The 13,616-nt window shown below is 52.3% G+C and overlaps 1 protein-coding gene across 1 annotated transcript in view; it reads left to right on the forward strand.

The window, feature by feature from the left end:
- Positions 1-9,976: 9,976 nt before the first annotated feature.
- Positions 9,977-13,616, forward strand: part of ATP2A3 (ATPase sarcoplasmic/endoplasmic reticulum Ca2+ transporting 3) — a 24,680-nt gene continuing 21,040 nt past the window's right edge. The window contains exons 1-5 of the mRNA XM_012810949.2: positions 9,977-10,055; positions 11,518-11,622; positions 11,824-11,962; positions 12,216-12,296; positions 12,390-12,475. Of these exons, the coding sequence (XP_012666403.1) occupies positions 11,551-11,622; positions 11,824-11,962; positions 12,216-12,296; positions 12,390-12,475 (378 nt within the window). The 5' untranslated portion in view covers positions 9,977-10,055; positions 11,518-11,550. The remainder of the gene's footprint in view (positions 10,056-11,517; positions 11,623-11,823; positions 11,963-12,215; positions 12,297-12,389; positions 12,476-13,616) is intronic.

Raw genomic sequence — 13,616 nt, forward strand, 5'->3', positions numbered from 1 at the left:
AGGCTCCAAGCCGCGTGCAGACCCTGCACTCACCCCTACGGTACCCAACAAAGGGAAATGTCCCCTCCATCCCCAGCGTGCAGCCTGGGCCTGTGTCCTCTTGAGACTTGGGAGCCTCAGCCAGCCAGAGGGGACAGTGCTCTGGCCTGAGTATTCCACCGCTCAGGGCTAGCTGGAAAATTAGGAAAAGCTGTCAGAAAAGGAGCCTTGGGTTTTGTATTGGTTTATGAAAACCACCTCTTATATAAATATTATCTTTCTAGAGCAGAAATCCTTTTTCAAAAAAATTAGTTGCTATATTTAGTTGAGCTGTGGGAGGAACTGGGGAGATAAATATTATTTAATATCCCCCATTAGTGACTTGGCAGGGAGGGTGTCCTTTGCAGCAGGAGAGCTGGGCAGCAGGGTGTCCCCCTCCCCCTGGGGTGGGGTGGGGACAGGGGTTGGGTCAGGCAGGTCTGGGGTCCCACTACCTGTGCTACTGAGGCCTTCAGCTTAGGAATCCTGATTCCCAAGGGAAGCTAGAGACCCAGACCTTAATTCCATCCCTAGAATCACACAGATTCTGCTCCTATATGACCATAGCCAAGGTCTCTCCATTTTTGGCATCTATCTCCATTTGTGCAGCAGAGAAGGAACTGACTGGGAGGGAGGGGACCCCTGTCCCCCTCATCACCCCATATTGTCTGGATGAGGAGAACTTGGGGTGATCTGGCCACTGAACATCTGTGTGAAGTGATGGGTAAGGATATTGGCTTGGTGTTGTGTCAGGTCCACAGAGGGTGCATGTGAGTTGGGGATGTGGTAAGAGAAGTTACAGGGAGGACATTACTGAGCTGCCTGGTTCCTCTGTGCTTTGATAGTATTAATAATACAAGCTAATTCACTGGACATGTATTATGTGCCAGACACTGTTCTCAGCACTTTTTTCTCATTTCTTCCCCCAAACACCTTTATGAAGTAAGGAATGTCATCACCCCCATTTTATGGAGAAAATAACTGAGGCACCTGGAAGTTAAACAGTTTGCCCAAGATCACATAGTAAGTGGCAGAGAGTTGGTGTTGAGTGCCTTCCCCTCTCTGGGCCTCAGTTTGCCCATCTGCATAAGAGAGCCACAAGTTCTATAAGCTCTGGGACCCCAGTGTTGGTGCCTGCATTAGGAGTTTGGGTCAGCAGGCAGCATCTTTGCCCCCAGCCCCCTGGGAACCCCAGAAGTTCAGGTTACTGAAGCCTTCCTCAGGAAGCATTTCAGAGCCCTGGAAGTGGTCAGGTGCACAGGAGAGCCAGCTGCCCCTTCCTGCTGTGGCTTGAGGAGTCTTCCATTCTAGGGTCACAACCTCTGGGGTGGGACTGATAAGGTTTTGAAACCCTAGCTCTGCCCCTTGAGACTGTGCAGTTCTGGACAAGCCACTTCAACTGTCTATGCCTTGGTTTCCTCCTCATTGTGGGAACCCGTCTAATAGGGTGGTTTGTGGGTCTTCAGTGAAGTCACGTACACCGTCATCCCTCCCTGTAGCAGAAGAGGCTGGGTGGTGGGGTGGGTGGGGCCTGTGGGTTGAAGGGACACCTCAGGGACAAGTGCTCCCCCCCCACCTCAGGCGTCCATGCACCTGCAAGGTCGTTAGGGCTGGAAACCACAAGGAAGTCATTTGCTTACGTCCCAAGTTTGCAAATTCTGTCAGTGGAGGGAGGAAGACAAGCAGGCTACTATCCCACCCTCTCACCTCCCCTTCCTCCCCGCCCCCTTGTAGACGGAAACCTCAGAGCTGGGGGTGGGAAGCCTCAATAGTGCAGTCAGTGAGCACACCAGCAGGGAGCCCCCCCTTACACCCAAAACACTACTGTCCCACTCTGTCTAGAGATGGGTCTCTGAGGCCCAGCAGGGCAGTGACTGGGGAGGCTCCTGGCCCTGCCACCTTTTTGGAGTCCACGTTTGCAGGTGCCAGAGGTGTTCAGCACTCAGTTTCTTGAGGGGTGGGGGAGTTTTACGTCTTTTAAATTTATTTTTCGAATAAAAGCTAGCAGAGTGAAACATTCGAAGGATATATATTAAATAGTAATGTCTCACCAGTCTGTCCCCAGCCATCCATTCCCAGTGCCCTCACTTTCTTGTATCTCCTTCCCATCATATTTTGTGCACATACACTCTGGACCTGTGACCTGTGGTCTCCTTTTATGTGGGAGGGAGAAAATTATAAGTGCTTTTTTGTCCCTTTCTACTTGATAGCTGTCTCAGAGACAGCACCATGAGGAATGTCCTTGGGTGTCAAGAGTGGCAAGGCAGGGTTTTGTCGCCTGGCTGTTTCAGTGTTTCTTCACCCTGACTTCTGATGGACACTTGGGTTGTTGGCAGCCTCTGTGGTTACACACAACATTACACATCATGTCACACACTTGTGAATGTCATAAAGGATAAATTCCTAGAAGTAGAGTTGTAGGGTCAAAGAGGGTGTGCATTTTCGACCTCGAAAGCTGTTGCTACATCCCCGTCCATCACACTGTACTGACTGCTGGTTTCCGGCTGCCTCACCTGTGCCATGTGGAATGGGACATTTTGATCTGTGCTAGCCTGATAGAATAGTGTCCTCTCATAGTTTTACTTTGCATATTTCTGTCTACAGGTCAGGTTGGGCATCTTTTTGTATGTTTAGAGGTCATTGATTTCCTTGTGTCCATGAACGAGCTGCTTGTCTCCTTGGCTGGATTTGAGTCAAGGCAGGAAACCCGGATGGTTTGAGTGTGTCCTGCCACATGGGCCTGCAACCATAGGCCCTGGAGAACCCAGTAATGTGGGGGTCAGGAGAGATTCCAGGAGCTCTTGGGGGTGTATCTGTTCAGGGGCACTTGCTAAGGGACTGTGCAGGTCTGGAACCTACCTTTCTGGCCCGTGCACTGCCCATCTGTGCAGTGGGTACAATTGTCCCAGAGCTGCCAGGTGGATTTGGGCTCCTGCCAGTGGAATCTTAGCTGTGGCCTTATTTTGCTTCCCTTGGCCCAGGCCCCAGCTGGTGCTGAGACTCAGGAAACCCATATACATGGCCAACAGAAACCAGGCCAAGAGAGGGAGTCGAGTAGAGGGAGTGATCTGAATGGGCCCACTCTAGAGATGACCTCAGGCAGACTTGCCCCTCCTTGGACTTGCTCCTCCTCAGTATAGCAGGGATAGAATCCTGACATCCCCTAAGGGCCATAAGGGATATGAAACCCACTGCAATGTGGACTGCCTGCCGCCATGTGGAAGTTCAAGGTCTTTCAGGCTTCACCCCAGTTTTCCTGCCCATTGGCCCTTGCTGGGCAGCCTTTATCCCCCCAGGAACAGCATCAGGCCTTCCCCAGGTGGACCTCTTCACCCTTCCATCCTGAGGCAGGGCCAGGTCTTCCCCACAGTCTAGCTAGACAGATTTTGAGCAAACTCTTTTCTGCCAGCTTCAGATAAACCAGGTAAGCTGTTAGGCACCTCTCCAGAGTGGAGAGCCACTTCCCAAGGCCCCGCAGCTGTCCATTGCATTAGCAGGGCCAGGCTGTCCACTCTAGGTGGACCCTGGAGACACAGGCAGGACCAGGTGGGCTGGGCGGGGTCTGTCCAGCCAGGGCCTCTCCCTAACTCTGCAGTGACGATTTAATTGCTTTGTAAATTTACCTTTGAGGAAGACCTCAGTGAGCACTTGCCTCTCCCAGTTAAAACTGACATTTAGAAGCTGAAATACCAGTTTCCAAAGTTGCTAGAAGGAAGGAGTTGAGGGGATTAGGGGAGCAGGTGTCCTGGACCTGGGGGCAGCCCTGGCCCTGCACCCTGTTCTCCCTGGCTCTGGGCTGTGGGCTGCAGGCGCTGCCTGAACCCAGGAGCAACTGAGTAAACAATTGCTGGGAGGGTTCTGTGTGGCTCCAGGGATGACTCAGCCCCTCCCACTCTAGAGCTGTCCAGGGAGTCCAGGGAGCCCCAGTGCTGATGACTGGTCAGAGAAGGGCAAGGTGGTGGAGTGGGGGAGTTTTTTTCCAGGGAAACCCTCCTGGAAGGTGGGGTTTAGGTCAGGACAAAAGGAATGGTGCAATCAAAGTTATCAGAGGAAAAAAAAGGTTTAGCAAAATGGGGAGGTTATCAAAGCACCACATTGTACCCTATAAATATACACAAGTATAATTTGTCAATATTAATATTTTTAAAAAGACAAGGCAAGTTGATGACAATTCTGAGGCTTGGCTGGCAGAGGGACAGACACATGTCCAAGATACGGGCATAATTCTGGAAGGGCAAGTTGGGCAGATCCAGATAGGCTCTGGAGGGCATGCTAAGGTAGGTCTTAATTTTGCAGGCCAAGGTCAGCCCTTGAAGGCTTATGATCGAGGCAGAGGCAGGGTCGTTCATTTGTCACAAATGTTTACCAAGTACCTACTATGTGTGAAGCACTGTTCCAGATGCCAGAGACACTACAATTAGCAGAGTCCTATAGTCATGGGGCTTGTATTCTATTAACGATGATTATGGCTAGATTTTGTTCACTGTGTGCTGTGAAGTCTGCAGAGTGCTTTATGCATGCCATTTAATCTTCATAGCATCCTTATAATTACTTTTTTTTTTTTTTTTTTTTGCAGTTTTTGGCCGGGGCCGGGTTTGAACCCACCACCTCCGGTATATGGGGCTGGCGCCCTACTCCTTTGAGCCACAGGCACCACCCTACCCTCTTCTTTCTGGTAGGGAAACAGACACAGGAGACTAGGTGACTTGCCTTTGGCCACAGACCTACCAAGAGATAGAGTGGGATTTGAATTCAAGCCCTCTGCACCAGATTCCTTGCTCAAAGCCACAAAGCATCTCTGACCTCTCTTTTGTCCCCAGGACCCACAGGCTAACTCCCAGGCTCTTCCAAGCTAGTCCATGTCAGGCCTCCGTGGGCACAGGCCTACTCAGTCCTGCAACATGACCCAGAGCAGTGACTGAGAAAGGTCACCAGGGGAGAGTCTGGACAAGGACAGTAGAGGACCGTGTGCCTGGGCCATCCATCCGCATTGTGGATGTGGCAGGGAGCAGCACCTCCTATTACTGTCTTTGCCCCGTACAGCCCAGCAGACAGCACCCAGGTCAGGGCGCTCTCTCACAGAACAAATGAAGCATCTGGCACTGCTGAAAGCTCAGCGGCTCAGCCTCCTCCCCAGCACGAGGCCTGGAGGTGGGGGTGTGGACCAGCATCTTCCAGGGATGCCTGGGGTGGGAAGCTTCCTCGACCAGGCTACCTCTGTGGCCCTGGGACACATCCGTGTGATGGGAGAGGTGGCCCCTTCAAGGTTTTGGTGGGATCGACATGTGAAGCAGACCAGGCCTGTGCAGGCAGAGCCTTTTGGGCAGGGATGATTCTGGGTGGTGGCTCTGGGACCACTACTGATGGGTGGGATGGTTGATGGGATGAGAGCTTCAGTCCAAAAGTTAGGACACTAGATGCTAAGTTTTTTCAGGTGACCTTGGCCGGGTGGTAAAGACAACAGAGGAGGGAAGGCAGGGCAGCCTAGGAGTTGGCACAGGAGGCCTAGAGCAGGGGGCTGAGAGCCAACTGCCTGACCCTTCCCTGCCTCTTCCCCACTGTGTGGCAGTGAACTTGCCCTTCAGCCTCTCTGTGCTTCATTTGTCTACTCTGTAAAATAGGAATGATAATGGCACCCTCTTCATTAGGAATAAAGTGCACAGGTTAGCTCCGCGTCTGGCACAGTCACCAGTTGCTGCTGCTGCGGTAATTCTGTCTGCTTGGGGTCTCACGTGCTTGGCCCCAATGCCTTCTGTTTATTCTTGGAGGGAATGTGGGTAAGGCACTTGGTACATTGCTTAGTACACAGGTGCTCAATAAATGTGGCTGTCAATAACAATGACGATGAAAATTGTCACAGCAACCCTTCAAGGTGGGTATGGGGGCCCTGTCTTCCAGATGAGGCTCTAGGCCCACAGGGAGTCACTGCATAGGCAGGACTAGAGCCTTGCCTTGTGCTGCGTGCAGGGCGAGGAAGGTGGGCAGGGCAGCCACTTGATGTCATGGGTGGCCAATCTTCCCCTGATGGGGATGGAAGGGGTGCCAGGTCTGGATAGAGGGAGTTATCAGTCAGGATCAGATAGGTTATTGCAGAAACCACCCCTAGGTTATTGCAGAAACCACCCCCAAATCTCAGCAGTTTAAAATGCTAGAGACTCATTTTTCACTCCTGCTGAATGCTGATGGCAGGCTGGTCGTGGCTGGGTGCAGTGGCTCATACCTATAATCCTAGAGCTCTGGGAGGGCCCAGGTGGTTGGATTGCCTGAGCTTAGGAGTTCAAGACCAGCCTGAGCAAGAGCAAGACCCTGTCTCTACTAAAACTAGAAAAACTAGCCAGGCTTTGTGGTGGACGCCTGTAGTCCCAGCTATTCAGGAGGCTGAGGCAAGAGGATCGCTTGAGCCCAGGAGTTTGAGGTTACTGTGAGCTATAATGATGCCACAGCACCCTACCTAGGGTGACTGAGTGACACTCTTTTTCTTTTCTTTTTCTTTTCTTTTTTTTTTTTTTTTTGAGACAGAGTCTCACTATGTCACCCTTGGTAGAGTGCCATGGTGTCACAGCTCACAGCAACCTCAAACTCTTGGGCCTAAGCGATTCTTGTGCCTCAGCCTGCCTTCTGGCTGGTGACTCTGGAACCACTACAGATGGGTAGGATGATTGATGGGATGGGCCAAGCAGCCGGGAGTTTAGTCACAATGCCTGGCTATTTTTTGTTGCAGTTGTCATTGTTGTTTAGCTGGCCTGGGCCGAGTTCGAACCCACCACCCTCAGTGCATGTGACTGGTGCCGTAACCACTGTGCTATGGGCACTGAGCAGAGATTCTTTTTCAAAAAAGAAAAGAAATTAAAAATTTAGTTCCTTAGTCACACTAGTCACATTCCAAGTGCTCAATAGCTGCATGTGCCCAGTGGCAACTGTATTGGACAGCACAGATAGAAGACCTTTCCATCATCACAGAAAATTCTACTGGACAGCGACCTAGAGCAGTGCTTTTCAACCATTTTTATCTCATGGAACACTTGGACCTATAGTTAAATTTCCATGGCACGTTAAAATTATGTAGATCCAAAAGAAGATTAAGAAAAAGAATGTATTGGGGTGGTGCCTGGGGCTCAAGGAATAGGGTGCTGGCCCCATATCCTGGGGGTGGCGGGTTTGAACCTGACCCCAGCCAAAACGCGCAAAAAAAAAAAAGAAAAGAAAAAGAATGTATTTACCATGCTTTGAACTTCTTCTGAAAAGAATTTAATTAATGATCTTTAAAAATTTCTGTGGCACACCTAAGATCTTTTCATGGCACACTCTTGTGTCGTGGCACACTGGTTGAAAATCACGGCTTTAGAGGCTTGGTGCCTGTTGCTCAGTGGTTAGGGCGCTGGCCACATGCACTGGGGCTGGCAGGTTTGAACCTGGCCTGGGCCTGCTAAACAACAATGACAACTGCAACAACAACAAAAAAAACAGCTGGACTCTGTGGTGGGCACCTGTAGCCCTAGCTATTTGGGAAGCTGAAGCAAGAGAATTACTTAAGCCCAAGAGTTGGAGGGTGCTGTGAGCTGTGATGCCACAGCTCTCTGCCAAGGGCGACATAGTAAGACTATCTCAAAAAAAAAAAAAAAGAAAAGAAAAGAAAATCGTTCTAGAGGAGAAGTTCTCAACCAGTGGGTCGTGACCCCCAGGGACTGTATTAAAGGGCCACAGCATTAGGAAGGTTGAGAACCACTGTAATCGAGAGAGTCTCACACCGAAAGGTCAGTGCTCCAGCCTGCAACAAATGCACATCATTTTTTTTTGAAACTTGCATGAAGTCCAGGAAGTGCACTGGCATTCCAACTATGTGCCCAGTAGGTGAGGAAACCCAGAAATATTTAGGGAACACCATAAAGACCACCTAAATAGTGGGTCTGGGTCAGTGTGAGGTCAGAGAGCAGGAGGGAGATCCAGTGGACAGGTTGAGAAAGGAGAACTTAAGAGACCAGCCGAGGCAGGCAGAAGACATCTTGCGGGCCTTCTCAGTTTGTGGGTGGGGGAGGCATATGTGTTCAGAGACATGCTTTCCAGCCCCGGGCATTGCCCCTGTCCAGAATAAATGCCCTAAGGAAGGTGGCGGCCTAGGGGCTACATGCCTGGCAGAGGAAGGGGTTAGGGAGATAGTAGGAGGGATGCAGGTGAGACTTACACACCAACTCTGCCCTTTGTCAGAAACCCTGAAAAGCTGAGGATTGTATGCTTTCTTGGTAGAACTAGGCACAAGCCCACTGATGTATGCTATGAGGTTGGCACTGTCCCCTGTTTCAAGACTGGGGCATGACCGAGATGATGTCTAAAGGACCCTGGCTCCACTGGAGCCAGAAACCAGGCCTGCCCCCCTGCCACAAATCCCCTCCCTCTGCCTTTCCTGTTCCCTTCAGCTAAATAGATCAGAAGGAAAAAGTCTGTTTGATTTTAATCTCAATGCAGGACACTGGAGATTACATTTTCCACGGAAAATGTCAGCCGTTGCCTAAAATAGGACTTTGGAGAAAATGCTAGAAAGTATATTTTTAGGTTATAATTTCCCTCCTGGATTCCTGCAGTCCAATGGGCCACTTGATACTATCTCTGGTTCAGATGCCAGATGTAGACCCTAAACGTTCCAAACAGGTGGTTTAGGGAGAGGGCTTCCCACAGGAAAGAAATACTTGCTGGCCATAGACAGGTGGAAACATGCAAGGACCTGTTTCTAATGTCAGGAAGGAGGAGGAGAAAGTGAACCAGGCAGGACAGTGGCCTCAAATTCCGTGTTGCTAACAAGCCCCTGGGAGGTGCTGATGCTGCAGGCCTGGAGACTGTCCTCTGAGCAGCAAAGGGCAGAAGCAAAGCTCAGCTAGACCATGGCCCCAGAGCAGGGGGTCTGCCCAAGTCCACCCTCTGGGGCCATGAGACACTCTTCCTTGCTGTGTGGCCTCGCCCAAGCCCCTTCTTCATTCTGAGCCTTAGTTCCACACTGTGAAACAGGGCTCAAATCCCAACCCACCTCCCCTTCGGGCTGTTGGGATGATTCAGAGACTTAAGGTATGGGAGGCAGCCTGGTACAAAAGGTGCTTGAGCAAGGAGGTGAAAAATCACGAAAGGGAAGCAGATGCTATTCCTCACACTTGTGTGGGACTGGGGCTGGGCACGTGGGTGGAGCTGGGGGGGTCCTCACTGCTGGGATACTGGCACTGGTAGGGCAGGGCTCAGAGGGTTGGCTCAGCTGCAGACCTGGTCCAGATGGTCTCCAAGGAGCAGGGATGTCAGAAGCAGGATAAGCAGAGAGAGCCTGAGCCCATGTTCTAGGTCTGAAGAAGGGGCTACCATGTAGGGGAGACACTGAGTAGGACTGCACAGCCATGAAAACTATTGACTCACAGTCCTTTCTCTTCTCCAGGCCTTAGTTTCCCCTCTGTGAAGTGGGGAAGGGCTGGACCAGGAGGGATGGAGGGGGTGGCTCTGGTCTTATCCCAAGGCAAGGCAAGCTATTGAAGGTCTTCCTCAGTCTGGGGGAGGTGGGGGGTGGAGGTGAGGAGTGGAAGCATTTAAAGTCAAATCATTCTATGATCCCAGAGAGCCTGGAGTTAGCTCCAGTCCTTGGTGGGGCAGGCACAGTGGGAGGGGCAGCCCAGACCCTCCAAGGCCTCCTCCATAACCCAGTCATCTCTTCTTTCCTCATGGTTCCTGTGGCTGCCTGGATCTGCAGAACTCCCAGCAGAGGAAGGTGAGGCTGGGGGCAGGGGCAGGCTGCCAAGCTATGGACAGCCCCTCCTGGAAGAGCAAGGCTTTCCTGAGCCCCTCAATCATTAGAATCCTGGGCCCTCCCTCTTCCACCTGCTGGTAGAGAATGGGCCAAGAGGTCTCTGAGGCTGTCTGGGCTCTGAATGGGGAGAGTTGGTGGGTTGGGGGCCCAGCCTCACTTGGTGCCCCTGTTCCCAGGGAAGTCCCTGTGGGAGCTGGTGCTGGAACAGTTTGAGGACCTCTTGGTGCGCATCCTCCTGCTGGCAGCCCTGGTCTCCTTCGTAAGTAGGGCCCGCTATCCATTGTACTGGGGAGCCTGGGAGGGAGAGCCAGGCTGAGGCAGCACTCAGAGGCCAGGCTCTCCTCTCAGCTGATGGCATCTGGGGCCTGTTCCCTGGCCTCCCCTGGCCAGCTTAGACTTCTACTTCCCCTGCCCAAGCCCTGACAGCCCCCAGCCTGGACTCCCAGCAGCTCCCATCTGACCCCTCCAACCCCTTTTCCCTGGGTGTCAGAGTGAGCTTAGCCCAGGGTTTCTCTCCTTCAGCACTGTTGATATTTTGGACCAGGTAATTCTTTGTTGGGGTATGGTGGGGGGCTGCCCTACGCATTGCAGGATGTTAGCAGCCCCCCTTGTTCTCTGCCTGCCAGATGCCAGTCCCACCCCTGAGTTGTGACAATCAAAAATGTCTTCAGACATTGCCAGATGTCACAGGGGGGCAAAGTTGACCCGGTTGAGTGCTACTGCCTTTACCCTTCCATGGTTCCCAGTGCTCTTGGGACAGATCTCAGAGCTTGAGCCTCTCTTAGCCTTCTCATGGCTGCTGCTTCCTTTTGCTTTTCCCCCATCCCTGCCACCCCAAACCTTCCTGGACCCTCAAGACTATGTGGCCTCAGAGGGGGTTGGGGAGCCAGATGTGGTTGTCTTCGATAGCTGAGCAGCAGGGACTGACAGGTAATGCAGGGCTGGAAGTGGCCACCCAGAAGGACGGGATTCCTGTTCCCAACCCTCCTCCTCCCACAGGACCTGGGAGGAGGTCATAACTTGATGGCCTGTAGTGTGGAGCAGCAGGGCATGGGGGCCAGGGGGCCACTACTAGCTCTTCCTCCTGGCCAGCATCCTGTGAAACCAGGGACTCATACAAGAAACTGCCCACACAGATGCCTAAAATATCTGAACCAAAAGGGTGCTTATGCCCATCACAGGACAGATGGACCCCCATGGAGAAGGGTGACAAGTACTCCCTTAGGCCAGGAAGTGGCAATGGGACTTGAGCCAGGTCTCCAGCCTCTCAGGCTAGGCTCTGTGGCTGGAATGATGCTCCTCTAGCCAGTGGACCTGGAGCACGAGCGTGTATCAGCGTCACCTAGCTGGTTAAACAGATTGCTGTGCCCTACCCCAGGGGGTCTGCCTTAGGGGGTCTGGGGTGGGCCCCAAGAACTGTATTCCTCACAAGTTCCCAGATGCCACTGCTGCTGGTCTAGACAGTGAGGTGGCTGGCAGCTGCACACCTGCCCCACACCCTCAGGTTGGCCTGGTGGGATGGGGGCTGTTGGAGGGCCCAACTGTGGAGGGGGGCATCCTATGCTGAGGCCTTCTAGAGGAGTAGTCTTCTCCAAAGCCCAGGACTCTCCAGGGTGTCTGCTGTAAAGCTGGGGAGCAGACAGGAGATCCAGGGTGCAAAGAAAAGGAGAGCAGGTCCCAGTCCCCAGCGGAGTCTGGACTCACCTGCTCTGATCTTGCAGGTCCTGGCCTGCTTCGAGGAGGGCGAGGAGACCATGACTGCCTTCGTGGAGCCCCTGGTCATCATGCTGATCCTTGTGGCCAATGCCATTGTGGGCGTGTGGCAGGTGGGAAGCACTGTGCTAGGGCTGGGCCCTGGGTCTCTTGGCTGCCACATGTGCCTTCCACCTGGTACTGGAATCCTAAGGGTCTTTCTGCCTCCAACTCCATCCTAGGCCCCAGGAGTGTCACTTGGAGGGGGTAAGCTACAGGGTGTAGGAGCATCAGGGAGAGCAGGGACAGACTGCCTGCCCACCTCTGTTCTGCAGGAACGCAATGCTGAGAGTGCCATTGAGGCCTTGAAGGAGTATGAGCCTGAGATGGGCAAGGTGATCCGCTCCGATCGCAAGGGTGTGCAGAGGATCCATGCCCGGGACATCGTCCCTGGAGACATTGTTGAGGTGGCAGGTACTCCGGAGCCCTCCTTCTTTCAGTATGTGAGGCTGGGGAGCCCCATCCCTCTCTGTGCCTCCATGTTTCCAGCTATGTATGGTGGCTGCCAGAAGGATGAGACTGTGAGCCAGAGTGGCCGGCATCCCTCTGAGGGATCAGCTCAGTTGCCTGCCTTCCAACCCCAGCCTTGCTTCCTGGGAGCCCTCCTGGTTTTCCCCAGGGCATGATCCCCAAAGCCTACCTCAGCCAAGCCATTCTCCCTGCACAGTGGGGGACAAAGTGCCTGCCGACCTCCGCCTCATCGAGATCAAGTCAACCACGCTGAGAGTGGACCAGTCCATCCTGACAGGTGAGGCCCAGAGGCCAGGGCCCAGGGGAGGGATGGAGGCAGGAGCTGGGCGTGTCTTTGTGTGGGGCTTCTCACATCTGATTCCATGACCAGGTGAATCTGTGTCCGTGACTAAACACACACATGCCATCCCAGACCCCAGAGCTGTGAACCAGGACAAGAAGAACATGCTGTTTTCTGTAAGTCCTTAGGATGCCTGGTGCTTTGCCCAGACAATGATAATAAAAATAACAACATTAAGATTAATCAGTTAAGGCCAGGTACATGGCTCATACCTGTAATCCTAGCACTCTGGGAGGCTGAGGTGAGAGGACTTGAGCTTAGGAGTTTGAGACCAGGCTGAGCAAGAAAGAGACCCTGTCACCACTAAAAAGAGAAAGTTAGCCAGGCATTGTGGTGGGCACCTATAGTTCCAGCTACTCAGGAAGCTACTACTCAGGAGGCTGAGGCAGGAGGACTGCTGAACCCAGGAGTGTGAGGTGGCTGTGAGTGAGGCTGACTCCACGACACTCTAGCCTGGGCAACAGAGTGAGACTCTGTCTCAACAAATAATGAATAAATAAAAAGATCAATCAGTTAAGTCCTATTGGAAAGAACCTCATCAGTTATTGACAATGCATGCAATTTTATAGTAATAATAATAGCTTGCATTTACTGAGTGCTGTGTACCTGGCACATTGTTTTAAGCCCTTTACACATAATAGTTTAATCCTCATATTATTCTCCAGTGAGGAAGCAGGCACAGAGAGGTTAAGTAAATTGCCCAAGGTCACATAGCCAGTAAGTGGCAGAGTTGAGATATGAACTCAGACATCTTATCTTTGGAGATTTTTTTTCTTACCTACTGGGATACTCTATCTTAACCTGGAGAGGGGCAGAGCTTGCTTATAATCACACAACAGAAAACCCTTTAGACAGGAAGAGGGTTACAAAAGTGGTGGAGGAATAGTTCATTTCTCAGATGGGCATGATGCCCTGGCTCGTCTCAGGGAGAGCAATGGGTTCAGCTTTGGTGGAAGAGACCTGCCAGTGTGACCTCAGGAAGAATTAGCAAGTAATTCTCCCATTTCCTGGCTCGGCGCCTGTGGCTCAAGCGGCTAAGGCGCCAGCCACATACATCTAAGGTGGCGGGTTCGAATCCCCAGCCTGGGCCCACCAAACAACAATGATTGCTACAACTAAAAAATAGCCAGGTGTAGGGCAGTGCCTGTGGCTCAGTGGGTAGGGTGCTGGCCTCACATACCGAGGGTGGCGGGTTCAAACCCGGCCCTGGCCAAACTGCAACAAAAAAATAGCTGGGTGTTGTGATGGTTGCTTGTA

Source organism: Otolemur garnettii, unplaced genomic scaffold (genome assembly GCF_000181295.1).
Source record: "Otolemur garnettii isolate 467f Iridium unplaced genomic scaffold, OtoGar3 scaffold00145, whole genome shotgun sequence".
NCBI lineage: Eukaryota > Metazoa > Chordata > Mammalia > Primates > Galagidae > Otolemur > Otolemur garnettii.